The sequence below is a fragment of the Periplaneta americana genome, chromosome 4 (genome assembly GCF_040183065.1).
Source record: "Periplaneta americana isolate PAMFEO1 chromosome 4, P.americana_PAMFEO1_priV1, whole genome shotgun sequence".
Lineage (NCBI taxonomy): Eukaryota > Metazoa > Arthropoda > Insecta > Blattodea > Blattidae > Periplaneta > Periplaneta americana.
The window spans coordinates 24,642,659-24,660,024 of NC_091120.1; the positions used below are offsets into that span (position 1 = coordinate 24,642,659).

A 17,366-nucleotide genomic window follows, 5' to 3' on the forward strand; every position below is an offset into this window, starting at 1 on the left:
TGTACTGCATATCACTGCACATTATTAATTAATTGGACTAGGAGCCATCTATTAGAAGCCTTGAATTCTGGTTTATTTAATTTCTTTCCCAGTTCAATAGCTTGCTTTGCAGAACAGATCCAGAAATTGGCTTGTTCTTTGAAAGGTCATGAAGAACCCACTCCCACAACAGTTCATTTATTTTCACATAAACAGTTGCTTTCTGGTTCCTTTTGTGTCACCAATATTGGCCGCACGCCACTCACTCATTATGATCTTTATTTTTTGAAGTGTTACCCTGAGTTTTCCACAACTGTATTTCTATATTATTTCACATAGACTTTGTTTCTAATTTTCCTTTATCTCGATAACTTTTACTTCATCACTTAATGTTAATGCCACATTTTATGCAACTTTTTTTTTTTACCTGGAAATCACTACACTTGCGCTCTGTTTAGCTACGGCAGTATACGTGTGTGAAGCATTGAAAATCTCTGAAGGGACTCGTCTGCCTAGTTAACAGGGTAATAAAATTTATGACCGACAGGCCAACACACCCTCATACCCTCTAGAATTTTGCAAAGAAAACTTGTTTTTATTTTAGTGACCTACATATTTCGTATATTCCTTGAAATTACACGCTGTTTCAAAATATAATTACAAAATATAGTGTGTCCAAAATATTGTTTCCGTTTTGAACAGTAGCAGACAGTTTCCTTTTCCGCGTTGGACAGTTTCCGTTTTATTCAGGAAAAATTACACATAATACATACAAATTTCGCCGGGACCAATAAATTGTTCCGAAATAGACAGAATTCCGGATTATTCAGGTTCCGATTTGAACAGGTTTCACTGTACTATCATGTGGTCTAGCTAGTAATAAGAAATCATCGTTTTTGATATTCCACTACGTCAATTTCTGTTAAATACTATTAAGTGCTTAAACTTTAAAATTCGTTTTTCTCGAAACTTTCTAAAATGGACCTTGATCGTTATTCCCGGGTACCCTTCATTTGTCAGAAGTGCGTGGTTATAGTAAGCACGTATTCTGACGAATTCATTATAACCTCAACTATACAAGGTGGATATAATTTGTCTTTCATATAGGATTTTACACTCTGCCATAAGACAGATTATTAATTTATGACACTTGTTTTTCGATATGGAATTGTTTCCACGAGAAACATTTGCCCTTACCTTCAAAAACCATTGTGTATTACTTCTAATTTCACAATTTGGGACATCTGGCCGACATCTACGGTTGACTACTAGGATCCAGAATACAAAGCAGAGGTTAACTTAAAAATGAAATACCTACAATATGATTTTCGGAGAGAATACAAAACAATGATAGGTTTAAAAATAAAGTACAATTTGATTTCGAAGAAACATGAGATGAGAGTGCAATGAAGTATAATGAAATGAAGTAAGTAATATCACATAGTGTTACACCGGTACAAGTGATTGTGTAAAATGGATAATAAATCTTTTAATACCATTGGACAAATTTTATTAATGTCCTCATTAAAAAATTTAAGAGAAAGAAGAATCGTTTTGGTTAACTTAAATTAAGTTCCCCTAGCGAAAAAAAGAAGTCCTTTCACTTCCCATGTATTAATATTCATTTTGTATCTCTTAGTGAACTGAGGAATACATGGGTTGTAAATAGACTTCTTTTCATTGTTAACGTTATTGGAACGGAATTCAGGACATCAGGGAAGAATACAAAAACAAACCAAGAAATTATCATATATCTATTAATCATCAGGCATGACTGTTTAACAGTGCTTTCACAAAGAGTGTACATTTTACCAGAAACAACAGCAATTATAAACATTTATCTTGTTGAGAAGCAAGAAATTACTATGTGGGACAGTGGAAGAATGACTACCTGGTTATTAAAGAAATAATATCGAAACATGGTTTGTGGCCCTTTTCACGGAACAGAGAAATATGTAGGATTCTGGGAGGGAGTGGAAGAAAGGCTGTTTGGGTGTTAATCAGAAAACGTACTGAAACAGCTGTCCATTCTTTTCAATAGTGATAATACCATATATAAGTGAATACTCCACGCCATCGAATAATCCACACATCCTAATTTTAGGAGAAGAAATTTTGAAAAGTGTTTGAGACAAAGCGGTATCAACCTTACTTCAAATATTGCACGCAACTCAGTTTTTCTTCGCTAAATTCTGGAAAAAATATGCACAGGGTACTCACGTATATACGGCAATTGTTAAAATCTGTGGAAAAGAAGTAGTAACACTGATAGTCAACAGAAATATGGCGTCTTCCAAAAATATATATAGAAAAAAAACCTGTGATGGAATGGAATATAAATACTCAGTACTTAGTTAAATAATACACTATATTATCTTTCCCATGGTTTAAAGATACATTTAAGTATTGTCGGACCATCAGATCTGTGCCCCTTCAGCGCTGTCGTCGTTCTTGAAAAAGTTAACGCCTCTACTCACTCCATTCCACCCGCTTTCCTCCCACCACGTCAAACTGCAGGCCACGAACTTTGCCGAATAGGGGTGTTGCCAAACTTCTGCCAAACAGTGTCATGTCTCTTGAATATTGCTTATTAATAATGTGAGGTTAATTATTACTTATTCATAATTTAATTTAAGTAGATCTAATGACGCTGATTGACTTCTAAGATTAATTGGAGATAGTTATATAATTATTAATTACAGTGGATATTTGTTGGTTAAATGGAATTTACGTGAAGGGAATCTATTTCGTTTCTAAAAAGAAATGTTTTCGTCATAAATACTTTTCTTCACCTTATTATCTTATTTTGTTACGTTTGGAACGTTATCTTGAAGGCCTAATAAAATTATAAAATTGTAGGAATGAATGAACACATAGTCATGTACCCTCTTTCTTTCTCATCTGGCCTAAGGACCGGCTATGGCGAAGTTAATACATACTACGATCTTATTTACATACTATAAAACATAACATGCTGATAATGTGCAGGAGTTCTAATTTATTCTTATGAAAATAATTTACATATTTACAAAAGACCAAGACTTGTATTGTGCATGAAATTACAGAGGGCATATGCCGGACATATCTGAATCTGAGTCACTACTATTGCTGCTGCTGCTGTCTTCACCCAAGTTCATAACAAATCTAGCTACTTCCTCTTCTATTAATCCGTAACGTTTCTTTCCCACCTTAGAAATTTATTGCTTTCCTCGCAACCTTCAATAATTTCTTCAAAGATGGAACTTCTTTCTGCAAGGTATAAAATTCTTGTATCTTTCTTCTCAAAATACATCGCTCTATATCATCTGCAAGAATTAAAGGTTCCCTTGGTCTGTTCTTCCCTGGTGATTCTAGCTTTTCATCTCCTGCACAGACTCCTGTCACCTGATTTTCTTTATTAGGCGCTCTGACTTGCCTTTATAAATTACATAAAAATGTTGTATTATATTAGTATTAGTTAAGTAAGTAATTTTAATACGTAATCAATTGAAATAAAATAAGCCTCATCTGTGATCGCAGCTGCTCTTTTCGTTGCCTGATTTATAGGGAACAGATATTGACCTGTATGTTTCTCTTCATCGAAAAATGCTATTACTTGCTTAATAATATTTTTTCACCACTCCGTGCTGCAGTATTGATGTTGAGTTGACAACACTGGACTGCAAGTGCAAATAAACTGAAGAAGGTTCAAAATTGTGAGTAGTGGGGGAGAGAAAGAGAGATAGAAAAGAGAGAGATAGGAATGCAAGGAGGAAAATGAATTACCGAGGCTGAAAAGGAATTAGGGTTCAGTTTACATATCTTACGGGGGCACAGATTCGATGGTGCCACTATATAAAATTTGATGATGTGCTGAATCATGAATGGTCTACTAATTATAAAACTTGCTGTCTTTCGCAGATATATTGGCTTTGGCAGCTAGTATCCAGGAACTCAGTGCAGGATCTCGAAAAGCACGCACAGGGATGTGGTGTGCCCTAGTTGTGACGTTGCTAATGCAAGAGCAAGAAGAGGAGAATAAAGAATCAAAGATAGCAGGAGTAGCAGATTCAGGTGACAAGGTAGAAGCTAACTCTGTTTCAGCTACTTTAGCGCAAGCTGATACAACTCTTACATCTACAGTCACCACGACCATCAACAGTACACCCACTACTGATACCACCACCTCCGCCACTGCCGCTGCTACCACCACCACCAATACCACTACAACAACTATTCCCACCACTGCTGTCACCACTAATGCTGTTGCGAATAACGTGGGCAAGTAGAGTATAACTACAAACCATTTAGAGGCTAGAATCTTGCAGATAAAAGATTGAGCTAGATATGAAGCTAGTTCAGTGATGCATTTGTTTATAAGAATTGACATGATTCTTTATCACAATTTTTATCTAAGTTATTTAACTATTTATTAACCTATATCAGTAATATTTGGCTAGTTTTTTAGTAGAGTATCCCTTCAACAACTAGAATAGATCCCCTCATAGAGTTAATAGTCTGATGTTTTTACAATAGATGTTACAAAAGGGAAAGCAGTATAAGCAATGAAGTTTGATGACGATTATTAAATCGTCTTGTTGCTGTATTATAAATGTTAACGAAGGAGAAATGAGCAATATAGTTGGTTTTGAGGCTCAGTTGGTGCAGGGTGCTGCACTGATTTTAGTTGATTTTAAATACTCTTGACGTTACTGAAGATATTCTAACGGTAATTAATGTTACAATGATGCTAGCTAGATATATGTATTTACCGAGTGTAGACTAGAAGCATGGCTCAGAGTCCACTCGCTAACACTTCATGAACTGCCTAAAGAGAAGGGCTAGAATTTTGTTACTAGTTTTCATATGATGCAAGGTTTTAGTACACAAGTGTGAGTGCGATATTTCTCTTCTTTCTTAAAAAATGATTTCCCGTGCCTCAGTGTTTGATGACTAGTCATGCTCATTGTTTTAATGACAAGGTTTTGAAACCTACATTCAATTCATAAAATAAATTTCAGCCAAGCTTGTTCAGTATATGTAATAAATGACCACGCTGGGGGTCAACTTTAGTGGAGACATATTGCCTTTCATTGCCAAAGTTTTGCCAAATATTCAGGCTCATTGATCTTTTCAAATGCTCTCTTCGAGTTAAAACTGTTTTGTATTAATAAATTGCACTCTGCTGGCTTGATGTGTTTGACCTTCCTTGAAGTTTTCCAGTTTTTTACACAGTATCTCAGTATTTGGAGACAAATCACTTTTATTACAAGGTTGGTTATAATTAACCAATTGTATGTGATCTCTCCACTTGAAAGTTCTAACTTGTTAGGAATTAAATACGCTACTGTCATGGCTGACTTGTACAGTGGAGCTTTTCTAAGACTGATTGACTTTAGAGTAACTGTCTGTAAACACTTATTTTTTTTTGGTGCAAAATAAATTCATTTTTGTTATTATTAAGGCTATAAGAGACGATTGTTCTCGGTTTATATGTACACACATTAATACACACACATACAGACACACTAACACATACATAACATATATACATACTAACACACATTTTTCTTTGTCCTCGTCTTTTTTAAAATATCCGCACCACATTATTGAAGAGCCACTGATATCAGCGTATCATGAATGTATTTTTGGGTGCACATTGTAAGTTGTATCTTAATCATTCTGGTTGTATGCTCAAATGTGTTTGTCTTGTCAATGCCTCCCTTCAGAATAAGCTTTGTCAATTTCAATGGATGGTGCACTGTGTAGAAAATTATTCGTTGCCCTCATATTTGACTGTATTAGAACGTATTGCACCTCAGTATTATTAATTAAACAAATGACTGAAAGTTACTGCACATGCATAATCTGGAAATTAAGTTGGAAAGATTAGAAAGTCTTGCGTGTTCCCTCTTCACTTTTCCGTTGGTTTGGTGCTTTTTCTCTGGCATTGCTGACATTCTAAACTGTGATATAATATATGAATATATATTTAAACAAGCCAATACTTAGATAGGATTGGAATAGCAGATCTTTAGTCTCCCTCAATACACAACCTGAATAAAGTCTTATGAATGTTTAGATAAATCAATGCTAGTTGTCGAAACTAATAGAGGACAATCCTAATGTAATGCATGTGATATCAACTATAATGACTCGAAGAGACCAAACTTCTCAAAGGAACCTAGTTTAGCTAAAGATAACTTTTTTTATGGAGGACTGCATGATGAGTCTGCTTTGTATAACTCTAAAATATCTTTTAAAAAAACTTATTTCCAATCTTCAGTGTGAAATGATGATAGCCAGTGTTTTATACTTGTAAATGTGTGACTTGGAGCTCCATGACAGCGTAGCTGTAAAATTATTGCACCATATCATTACTGTATTAAAGTTAAAAGTGTTAGGAAACTTAGCTTTGCAACTTGTTGTTAGATATTATATGGTTACACCATCGTAAGTACGTGATTCTAAATGAAGTCAGTTGTGATGTAGAAGCACAAATACTGACTCCAATATGAAAATTGTTTTGTGGATTATGTAACGTATTATTGACCACAATATAGATAATTGTTATTAATGCACTTATATACTTACTAAAAAGTATGAACCTTGGCCATGGAAAGGATTCTTGCTTTATTATGTACTGTATTATTATGCCAGATTTTATAAGTGCTTCCGGTTTGTTGATATGACTATTTGAGGATTGCTCTCAAGGTTCTTGCCACTCATTAGCAACTGCTGTAGCTTGGCAAGCAACTGTCTCTCTCACTTTTATGTTCCACGAACTTTGGTGATGTTGTTTTTGTTATGTAGCTTGAATTCTTAGGTTATTTGTGAGTTTTATTAATATCTTTATATTTTTTCATAATTTTAATTCCTGCAACTGCTAAGTGTGATTTGTTTACTTATATATTTTAATGTGATATTGGGAACAATGGTAAAGTAAATCCTCTTGTATACAACAGTACTAATTTTTTGGTGCTTGTGTCTGTGAGATTGTCTGTACCATTAGTACTCAGGGACTCGATCCTTCCTTGCTTGACAAGTCATTCAGAGAACCTTCAATTTCCTAACGGTTTTATTATAATATTAATGATATTAAAGCATCAAATGCTTATTTACATGTTTTTAAACGGTGTTGTCCACATTCATGAGATTTTTTAAAGAATGAAATGATTTTTAATTATATGCAGGAGGTATATACGTATTCGTTACTTTTTCTGGCCTTAATTTTTTCCATGACCAAAGGTTCTCATCCAAAATTTATCTCGATCCCTTTCTAAACTATTTTTAATGAGCTGACATATTATATATTTAAAATTAATTAATTACGATAATAATACTATAAAATATTTTGTGTCACTGAAATAATTTTCTCAAGAAGAATATATGCAAGGTTTGTAAATGCTTCCATCCCAACTTTGAAATGTAGTTGATTTTTAATTCAAATTTTAATGATAAAGAGTTATGTGATCATTCCTGGGTAGTTAGTAATTGCCTATGTCTGAATTGGATGCAACGTTCTGCATGAAGCGCCACTGTTTGCATGATATTGCACATGACATTACACAGTTGGCACAAATTGCATTATCTTGCAAGGTCGTGGAAGGATGAGTCAGCCTCCACTTACCTGATTAATTAGTTTTAAGTAGTTACAGAGTAATAGTTCAGTTTAAGTTAATCACGTCAGACAAAGCCTATATTTTATTTAGTTACATTTAGTAATCGACTGGAACATTAATGTTTCTGGGATTGCCAGTACACATTTTTAATATTGACATCTAATACGTGTAGAATTGCAGTTATTTATTTTCATTTATTTATTGCAGTTACCATTATCTCATTACTTTGTTTTAAACTATAACATGGGTGCAGAACCAACTAGCTGGGGCAGTATAATATTGTGTGTTTTGCAATGACAATGGTTGTGATACATTAATGATAATGAGTGGATTTGTTGTCCTGGACGTTATTTTTGAGCCGAGGTGCTCGACGATTATTTGGGGCTTGCTGAATGTTTTGGTAGATTTCCTATTCTTGTAAAAACTGCCATTAGGCTAAGTCGTTGTGCCTCTATTCTCCTAGACACACATGCAATGTGTTCTGTTGAAATTCGTTCATGTCAGTGTGCAATTGTATGTGTTGGGTATTCGATATGATTGATACGCTTGTCCGGATCCTTTAAAACATTCATCCTCTCGGGTCTTGGATAACACCGAACAGGACCTCAGTGTAATAACATTACATATTCCCATTTGCACTCGCACAATCTCATAACTTATTATATGATTATATATGAAATACTAATTAAATGGGCTGTGGTAGATTTAATATATTAATTGTGGGTGATATAATAACACTGTATTTCTAGATGAATAATGAATTATTCACAAATATTGATCAAAAATATTTTAGTGTAGTGAAGAATACCTAGCTTAGTGCCATGACAAATTTTTGGGCAGGGCAGGACCATAATAGTACGAGGTGCTCACTATGTTTTGTGCTGGAAATGCATAGCAGTAGTATTTTGTCTTGGCTAGACAACTAATATTCAAATGGGTGTTTCTGTCTTTGCATCATTGTAATTGATGTAGGTTTGCAGTATTTGCCATTGGTCACTACATTCTCAGTGCATTAAAAATGTGTAATTTAAATATGTACTGTATGCATACAAGCGTTAATAATGATTTGCAATAACATTTATGTGACTACATGATTTATGTCATTAGTCACAAGTCTGGAGAAAATACAAGCGTTGTCTTTGCTCTATTGTATTGCATTATGTGTTGTATGCATACATGCATATGCCGTAATTTCAACTTGACGATGCATACAACCTTTAAGTATGTATGTACAGGTTGGTTAGCTGTAGTGATGTAGTACAGCAGACAGATTTTAATGCCGTTACATACAGCTGGTCAATACTGCTGCAAAATTATTTTATTTAAATGACAACCCTGTAATATTTATTTATTAATGTCTTATTTATTTAATATTTATTAACTAAATGGAAACCAGCATCCTGAACATATCAGGACTTGAAGAGCTTATATTAACTTGGAACCTCTTGCATTTCCAAAACATACTAGAATATTAATATTAAACTTGTTGAGGCCACCTCAACTATTTGTCATCTCCATATTAGTGCATATGTTAGAGTACAAATTGTGACTAGTTGAAGTGGTTAAAGGTTGAGTTGGTTCCTGAGAAAGGAGTGGAAGAATCGCGTGATGATAAATTTAGTCGTGTGAAAATTACGAATTTGTGGTTGTAGAGCCTAGCGAAATTCTAGCAATATGTATGTTTTATGTATCAGTGTCGTTAGTAATCATTCGATAAACTACTTCCAAATCATAATTATTTATATGTTGTCTATAATCCAGTTACTTGACTGGTGTAAAGTGGCATGGAAAATGCGAAGTTCAAATTAAAATTCTGAGAAAAATGTAGTATGAAAATTAAATTTACAGTACTGTAAGTTTTATAAAAGTGATTACACAATTAAATTTTTTCACTTCTATTCTCAGATTCCATCCCATAGAATGATGCAGTGTTTTTCTTGTTAACTCCTGTTGGCACAGTCATATCTTCAGTAATTTATAAATCCAGTCTGGATTCTTGTAACAAGTGTTTGGTCAATAGAGATTTTAGACTAGTTGAATTTTAGATCACTATTTATTATGGCAGCTTTGAGTGAGGATGCTGTTAGCAAGCTGTACAACCTTCCCGCATCATATCAAAGAATACAGACCTTTTAACTTCCCATGTAATATAGGTCTGAACCAGTGTTTTACAATATATGCAAATGAATGCCGAGATGATAATCTCCGAGCTTAATCTTACTATCTAATGTAAAAAAGCATTTATTATATGTGTTCAATACATCCTCGACCACTGGCACCAACATAACTTGCCAACTTGGTATTATAATATGCTAATATTAATACATAACGAAAATATTTATTAGATTTAGTTTTGATAACCTATATCTCTGATTGAATCTCACAAGGACCGAAATTAATGATTGTTGCATGTTTCTTACGAATACCAAGTAGACAGTTTCTGTATTCTTTTTCATCTTGTTTCACAGTAAGAACCAGCAGGTGTAGTTCCCGTTTATAAACTTCATATTAGATTGATGGCCACTATTTTGTGAATTTTTGTAATCTCTTTCCACTTAATACTTCTCTTAGTGATTTTGTCCGTTTGTTCATGAACACTAAGATATCTGGGATTAGTTATCGGAATTATTACTAGATTATTTTAGTGAAACACAGTTAATAGTAATAAAAGGATACGATCTAAATATTAAAGCAATTTTAAAATTTTATCTTGGACATGTATCATACCTGTGATAATGTACGGGTATTTTGAACAGTCTTTTGGGCATTTTTGTAAGAAATGATAAGACCAAGCGAGTTCAACTCATCATGTATGAAGATATCAAATGGTGGTTGCTAGTGGTCATGTATTGTGCAGTTTCTAAATGATATTCATGTTGTATTACCGACTTCTCACTTATGCAGACACAAGATGTTGATTAAGATGTTGTGTGTGTATAAGTGAAACTGACTGTGTATGTTATTTTTCCTTTTCTTTTTGGTACACTGTTTGAGATGTAATTTACATTTGATACGGCATCACTATACCTTAGTGATAAAAGTAATCACTCTCATAATATTTCTTTGTAATAAGCTCCAAATACATGAGAATTCACAGAGCATAGTTAATGTGTTCATTGTACTGCTACAGTTTTCAATATCTACAAACGTGATTTCCGAATATTATGTGCCATGCACCTACTAACAAAAATTGTTTAAAACAGAAACTAAGAACAAAGTGTCAAAAATCATTAGTATGACTTTCTAATTCACTGGAATTTTAGAACTACATTGGTCGGTTTGAAATTTTTAATTAATGTAACTAGAAAGACTTTCTTTGATAATGTTTAATAATGTCAACAGAACCAAGAGTTCGGTATTCGTATTATGCTGTGTGTTATTTCTCGTGTATTTGGAGCTCGTCTAGGAATTGTTAGCTTCTAGCCATACATTACAGAAGCATCGTTAGAAATTTAGTTCTTAAGAGCAATGTCAAAGAAAGTCAATAGAAACAAAATACAATGTATTGATTCACTATTTTGTAGAAGCATTCCAGTGCTTTTTGCCTGTTTAATACTGTCTCAAAAGAAACAAACAAACAAAAAAATAACTTTGTTCTATGTTCTTTACTGAATGTGTATGGAGTATTGGAATAGTATCTAATTTGGCTGGTAATTTCTGTAATTAATGTACTGTGTTACCAGTGTGGAAATTAGTTTTTCCAATGTTTTTGAATTTGAAGTTTCAATGGAGATGATTTGTTTTGAAGAACTGCTCACTAACCAGGTCTGTTTCATAGTCCCAAGTATTGGGTTGGAGTGCAGGGTCCTCATTGTAATGAAGTAACAGAGTATTTTTCTTTATGTGTCAGCTTTTCATATGGGAATAAGGAGTACACAGGTGAGTTTGGGTGACTAGATTCATATATATATATATACATGTATAGTATTTAATTTGAAACTAAATTGTATAAATATTGTAATATTTGGCCTGATATTCAAAATTAGGGTTTGAAATTGTTGATAGATATATTTAAACACATTATTTTTGATGTACTAGATACTTATTTGAGGGATTAAATGGTAACAGTATATGAATGCAAGGTAAGACATGACAAAATTTGGTAGGCAGGATTTTGCTTACATTTTGTGCAATGGTTTAAAGTGTCCTTTCTGTGTGAGAATTTAAAAATAAAGATAAAAACCAGTATTAACTATTGTTTTTTTTTTTATTTTATACCCAACTTTACGTTGATAATGTGTAATCAGTAATCACTTGACTTATGATCATTCCAATAGAAATTTACAAGAAGCAGAATTCTGGTTCATTTATACGCAGATTTTCTTCATAATTGTAAGTGAAATATACAGAATAGAAAGGAATGTATTACCAGGGTTGCCAAATTTTCAGGATGCCAATAAGGGGCAGTCTCGACATTTAGCTCAAGGAAAAATATGAAGGACCTCAAAGATTGGACGAAATCCATGGACACCATCTTTGAGCATATACTAGCATAGTACAGGGAGGATCGAAAAGTAACTCACAGCAATTTTTTGTGGCAATGTATTTAATAGGTACCGGTAAGCAAAACGAAATAATGCACAAGAAAGCTACAGGTTTTACCCATTTTTCGACGGAGGAACGAAGTCTGTCGACACATTTCTTCCATTGTGACACCAGATTAGTACACCTCGTTCATCTGTGCATGACTGATTTCACTTCATCTGAACCGAAGAATTGGCCTCCTAGGAATTTCTTCATTAGTTCGAAGAGGTGAAAGGTAATGTGAGGTCTGGACTGTAGGGTGGATGATTGCCGACGTTAGGTGGTGTTGCAGTAGTCACTGGTCGACCAGAACATTCTTCGTCGGCAACCTTCTTCAAAGAACCTGCACCATCTGGAGGTGTTGCTACGGTCTAGACCAGCGACGTTCATCTCGCCTGCACTTGTGGAGCATCAAGAGCACAGTGTGGGCTGTGTGTTTCTTTCCTCCATGCGCGAGTATGAAGAGTTGCAGTGGCGATCTATTAATTTTAAATTAAGAAAAGTACAAATATTTGTTGCACTTTTTCATCGCTATTTTATTTATTTTACTAGCCATATCCGTGCGCTCCGCTGCACCCATTAGAAATAAATATAAAGTAATTACGTAATTAAAATAGGACATTTGATCCAGGGAACATTCGTGTTTGATAGAAGGATAAATCGCTTATTATGTTAGTTAATTTAAATTGTATTAAAAAATTAAAATGCGATCATTTTGATCCAGAGACCACTCATTTGGTCGTAAAAATTATTTTAGGAAAAACAGGAAACGAATGCCTATCAAGTTTTCTGTGCATAAGAAGCTATTTTAATCTTACCTGTCCTCGATTCACTCAGAAGTTACTGTAATAACATTATAGCATTATGTCCATCTAGAGAAACTACATTTTCCAATGGTGAATTAATAATTAATTATACAAATCGGTTAATTTAGCTTCCAATATTACTTCATACAAACACAAACATTCTCTGTAGGCTACCGTATGTTTCATAGCTTTCGATTGTTGATGTCCAAGGCCCCTTATAGACGAAGTCATTTGTTTTTTATTTCATTACACCGCCTTAGATGGCGTTGTTATTGTAATTTTGAAACTCATTTATCTCATTAAATATCAGTCCTATAAAAATTTTTCATGGAATAAAACTTATCGGAAATTATTTTTAAAGAATCTTTTGTTATGTAATATTTTTCATGAAAATTAATAATAAGGGAGATATTTCGATTTATTTAATTCAAGCCCCCTTATAACCTCCCCCTTTTAAATAAAATATTTTGAATGTCATATAGCCTAAATTCTAAGTTACAACGAACTTAATTTATATTCCAATTTTCATATAAATCGGTTCAGCCATTATTGCGTGAAAAGGTAACAAACATCCAGACAGACAGACGTACAAACAAAAATTTCAAAAAAGCGATTTTCGGTTTCAGGGCAGTTAATTATATATGTTAGGACCAATTATTTTTGGAAAATGGAAAATTACCAGAAAAATTTCGGCTACAGATTTATTATTAGTATAGATTGTATTTTGTAAGTACTATTAGCAGTTATAACTAATCAACTCATCATGTAAGGAAAATAAAATAGGAAATTTATATGTTATAGAAGGTACTAATGGTCTCTCTTAATCAATGTAAAAGAATTTTTAACTAAGTGTTTTCTAGACTCACCCCTGATGGCAGTGGGTCCTACAAATCAGAAACACTATGTGAAAGCAAAGGTGGGTGTTTTGTCTGTTTAACACAATTAAAAGGAGAAAGGTTCATCTAAAAGAATATACCATACGATGAGGATTGTGTCACATGACAATGATGTAGATTTTAAATTAATAATCGCTACCATCAGGGTGTGAATTAAGGTTTCTGATGAGTGGGGGGGGGGGGAGGAGATAGAATCCTAGATAGGAAATAATATACCAGTGGCGGCTGATTGACTGAGGCAAGTGAGGCCGGGCCTCAGTCACTTGGCTTAACTGAAATCAAATTTTGTGTTTCTGTATAATGTATTAGTTATTTGAATGAAGCATATATCGCTGTAGAAGCATTTGAAAACTTTGTGATGTACAGTATATAGACCTGTTTTGCAGTAAAATTTGTTCCTGCGGCCAGAATCGCTCGTGCTGGGTCTTGCTTATGCACTTCATGTCCTTCCGCGGGCTTTGAGTTTGCGCTTAAAACGTTGTAGCTGAGGCACAATTCGTCTGGCCTGGTCAGGTTTCACTTCTCCCATCCATGGGCCGGCCTCAAGGTAGTGTGGGGTGGGAATAGCAATGGTGACTTGTCTTCCTAAATAGCCATAAATAACAAAATTCCAGCTCTTTGGCAGGCAGAGACCCACTCTATTCTCTCCCCTTATGTCTTAGTTTATGACATAAGTGAGGCTGTTCTACTATTGTACTTCGTAGTACAGTAGTGAATCTGGGCCAATGTTATATATTTCGGGAAAATATAAACAGAAACAAATGAGAGAAATAATGCTGGTGCAGTTAATTCATTGTTAGAGTATCCTTTTTCGAGAAGAAATAATACTGAAATAAAGGAAGTTTTAAATAAAGAGAGAGACTACCGAGATACCTACGACATCGCTGACAATTTTTCTGACAGATAATCTTAAAACGCGAGTTTCTATTGCATCCTGGTATGGGCAACATAAATGGTTATGTGTTAATGTGATGCAAAATAAACTTCTCTTGGCCTTGTTTGTTGCTGTCAAAGGAAAAAAATAAAAAGAAAAGAAAGAAAGGGGAATTTCAACACATATGGTTTGCTTCATCACACTGAAACTCAGAGCATAACAGCTTATTTGGTGAGTGAAATTATTATTTTTCATTAATAGTAATAATAATAATAATACAGTAATAATGATATTAATAATATAATAATTAATATCATAAACAAACATTTCCTATTGGAGGCACTTAAACTAGTTGCATCTGGCCTCACCGAGGATTTCGATCACCGGCCGCTACTGTAATATACCGGTACATAAAATTATTATCCTCACTTGATAAAACTCAATGCTTGGTCGCACTGAATTGCTTGTCTTGCATCCTGATCATAATAATAATAATTATATCCATGAACAGGCTTAAGATAAGATGTGTAATTCCTAAGTTATTGATTGTTGTCAGCTTGCCGGTGATAATAGTACATCAATATTATTTTCTTTGCTTACTTTATACTTCATAAAGTACATATTATACTCGTATTAAAACAATTATATTTTGTGAGGGGGAGGGGTAGAAGTTATCCCTGGCAGAGATATTAATATGAATTTATGAGAGGGGGATAACTTTCCAATGGGGGGGGGGGAGAATCCCCCTCATCCTTCCCGTTAATTCGCACCCTGGCTACCATATTCGATTCTCTAGATTAAATTTGCATTTGCTAATTGCCACAATGGCTCAGTGCTTGTGTGATAAGCTTATAGGCTAGGGAGCTTGGGTTCAAGTCCCAGTTGTACATTCCGAATTTATAACATGTTGACCATGCCTGTGGTTCAGACAATAAAGGAATTTTCTTGGGGTACTCTGGTTCCTCCGTGACATCCTAAAAATTCTCCATCATTATTACGAATGTAATATAGCCCCACCACCTGTGGTACACTCTGGATAGTTTCTTACAAACTACAATGGTGAATGAATGAAAGAGGAAATTGGAGGAGAAACTTTAAAAGGTAAGCGAAAATGCATCCTTGCAAGGGAGTTTGGGGCTAAGAAAAACCACAGTCTAGTATATACAGTCACGAAGCTTGAGTTTATGAGAGTAGCCCACTAGGAACAATAGACTGTGCAGGTACTATTTTGCATTGTGTGTAATGAGGCGATAGTAGCGATCCTAGTGGTTAGCAACTATCTATGGATGCATATTTACTATGTATTGGTGTGAAAATGGTGAAATCAGAAGTAAACACTGAAATACTAAAACAATTAATATAAGGTACCCTCCACAAAACTGGCTTCATTTATACACTGATGGATCCTCGATCTCCAGAGAACAAGGTGCATGTGTTACGTGCTGTCTCTTCTCACTTTATAGATCTCTTGGGTATGGAACAACAAGTTTTGATGGAGAAATCATTGCAATAAGTGAAAGTCTCAGGAATCTTCTATGCCACATCAATAAATTTAAGAATGCAGTTACATTGTCAGACTCCAAAGCCGCTATTCTATCAATAGTCTCTAAACACACACCTTCATCTCAAACAGCAGAAATAACTAAAATGCTCTCTCAATTAATATCACTCAATAAAAAGAATCATATTCCAATGGATACCATCCCATTGTGGAATCCTGGGAAACGAGAATGCGGATGCTTTAGCAAAGAAGGGCAGCACTGCTACTTACAGACCTGTTACTAAATCTACATATTACTCTGTGAAAAGATTTATTAAATCTACATACTTAGACTTCAACAAACAAAATTTGATAACACACTCATAAGGGAAAAAATGGAACTCTGCATCATAATCCACAGTTAATTCCCGATTTACCACGAAAATCGTCTGTAGCTGCATTTAGATTGGCAACAGGCCATGATTGTTTGGCCAAACACCTGCATAGAATGGAATATATCAGTCCCCTAACTGCCCATTGTGCAACTCAAACCAAGAAATGGATTCGGAACACCTCAAAATCTGTGCTTCAGTGGCTGGCCATGATAATATCTTTGAAAAATATTGGAGTGCAAGAGGTCAAATGACTTTATTGTCAAACGCCTGGCATTAGAAAACAACAACAACATATTTACTACGTATTGAGCTTCGTGACTGTATATACTAGACTGTGGAAAAACTGAATATGTGAGCTCCAAGCCTGTTGGCCACTTGTCACACTCTGAGTTTTACTGCTTCACTGAAGGAACTATAGAAAATTTTGAAGAGGAAATGCCGAAAATGGACGTAACCTAATAGTTACCACATAAAATTAGGTACAATGGTCTATGCCTCGGTCAATGTATTAGCCGTGTCTATGCTCTCAGCACTAGTGACATCTATGAACTACATTTGTAGAGTCAGGTCGAATAACTGCAAGTTAAGTGTCCTGCCATTGCACAAACAAGACTGCATTTTTATCGAGCGAGTTCACTCAGATGGAAACGTTTGAGACTCGAATTCAGGAGGTCCCAGGTTTAAATCTCGTGGTCAGCCAATCTGACTGAGGTTTTCATGGTTTCTCGCAGTCATAAAGGCAGATATCGAATTGGAAATTTACATACCATGATTCATCACTGCTTCAATCACCAATATCATAAACTTTAAT

General features: G+C 34.5%; 1 protein-coding gene across 5 annotated transcripts in view; it reads left to right on the forward strand.

The window, feature by feature from the left end:
• The window catches only part of LOC138697610 (uncharacterized), a 41,395-nt gene extending 29,627 nt beyond the window's left edge, over positions 1-11,768 (forward strand). For all 5 annotated transcript variants that reach the window (XM_069823009.1, XM_069823005.1, XM_069823006.1 and 2 more), the window contains exon 12: positions 3,880-11,768. In XM_069823009.1, coding sequence (XP_069679110.1) covers positions 3,880-4,247 — 368 coding nt within the window. In that variant the 3' untranslated portion in view covers positions 4,248-11,768. The remainder of the gene's footprint in view (positions 1-3,879) is intronic.
• The last annotated feature ends 5,598 nt before the right edge of the window (positions 11,769-17,366 follow it).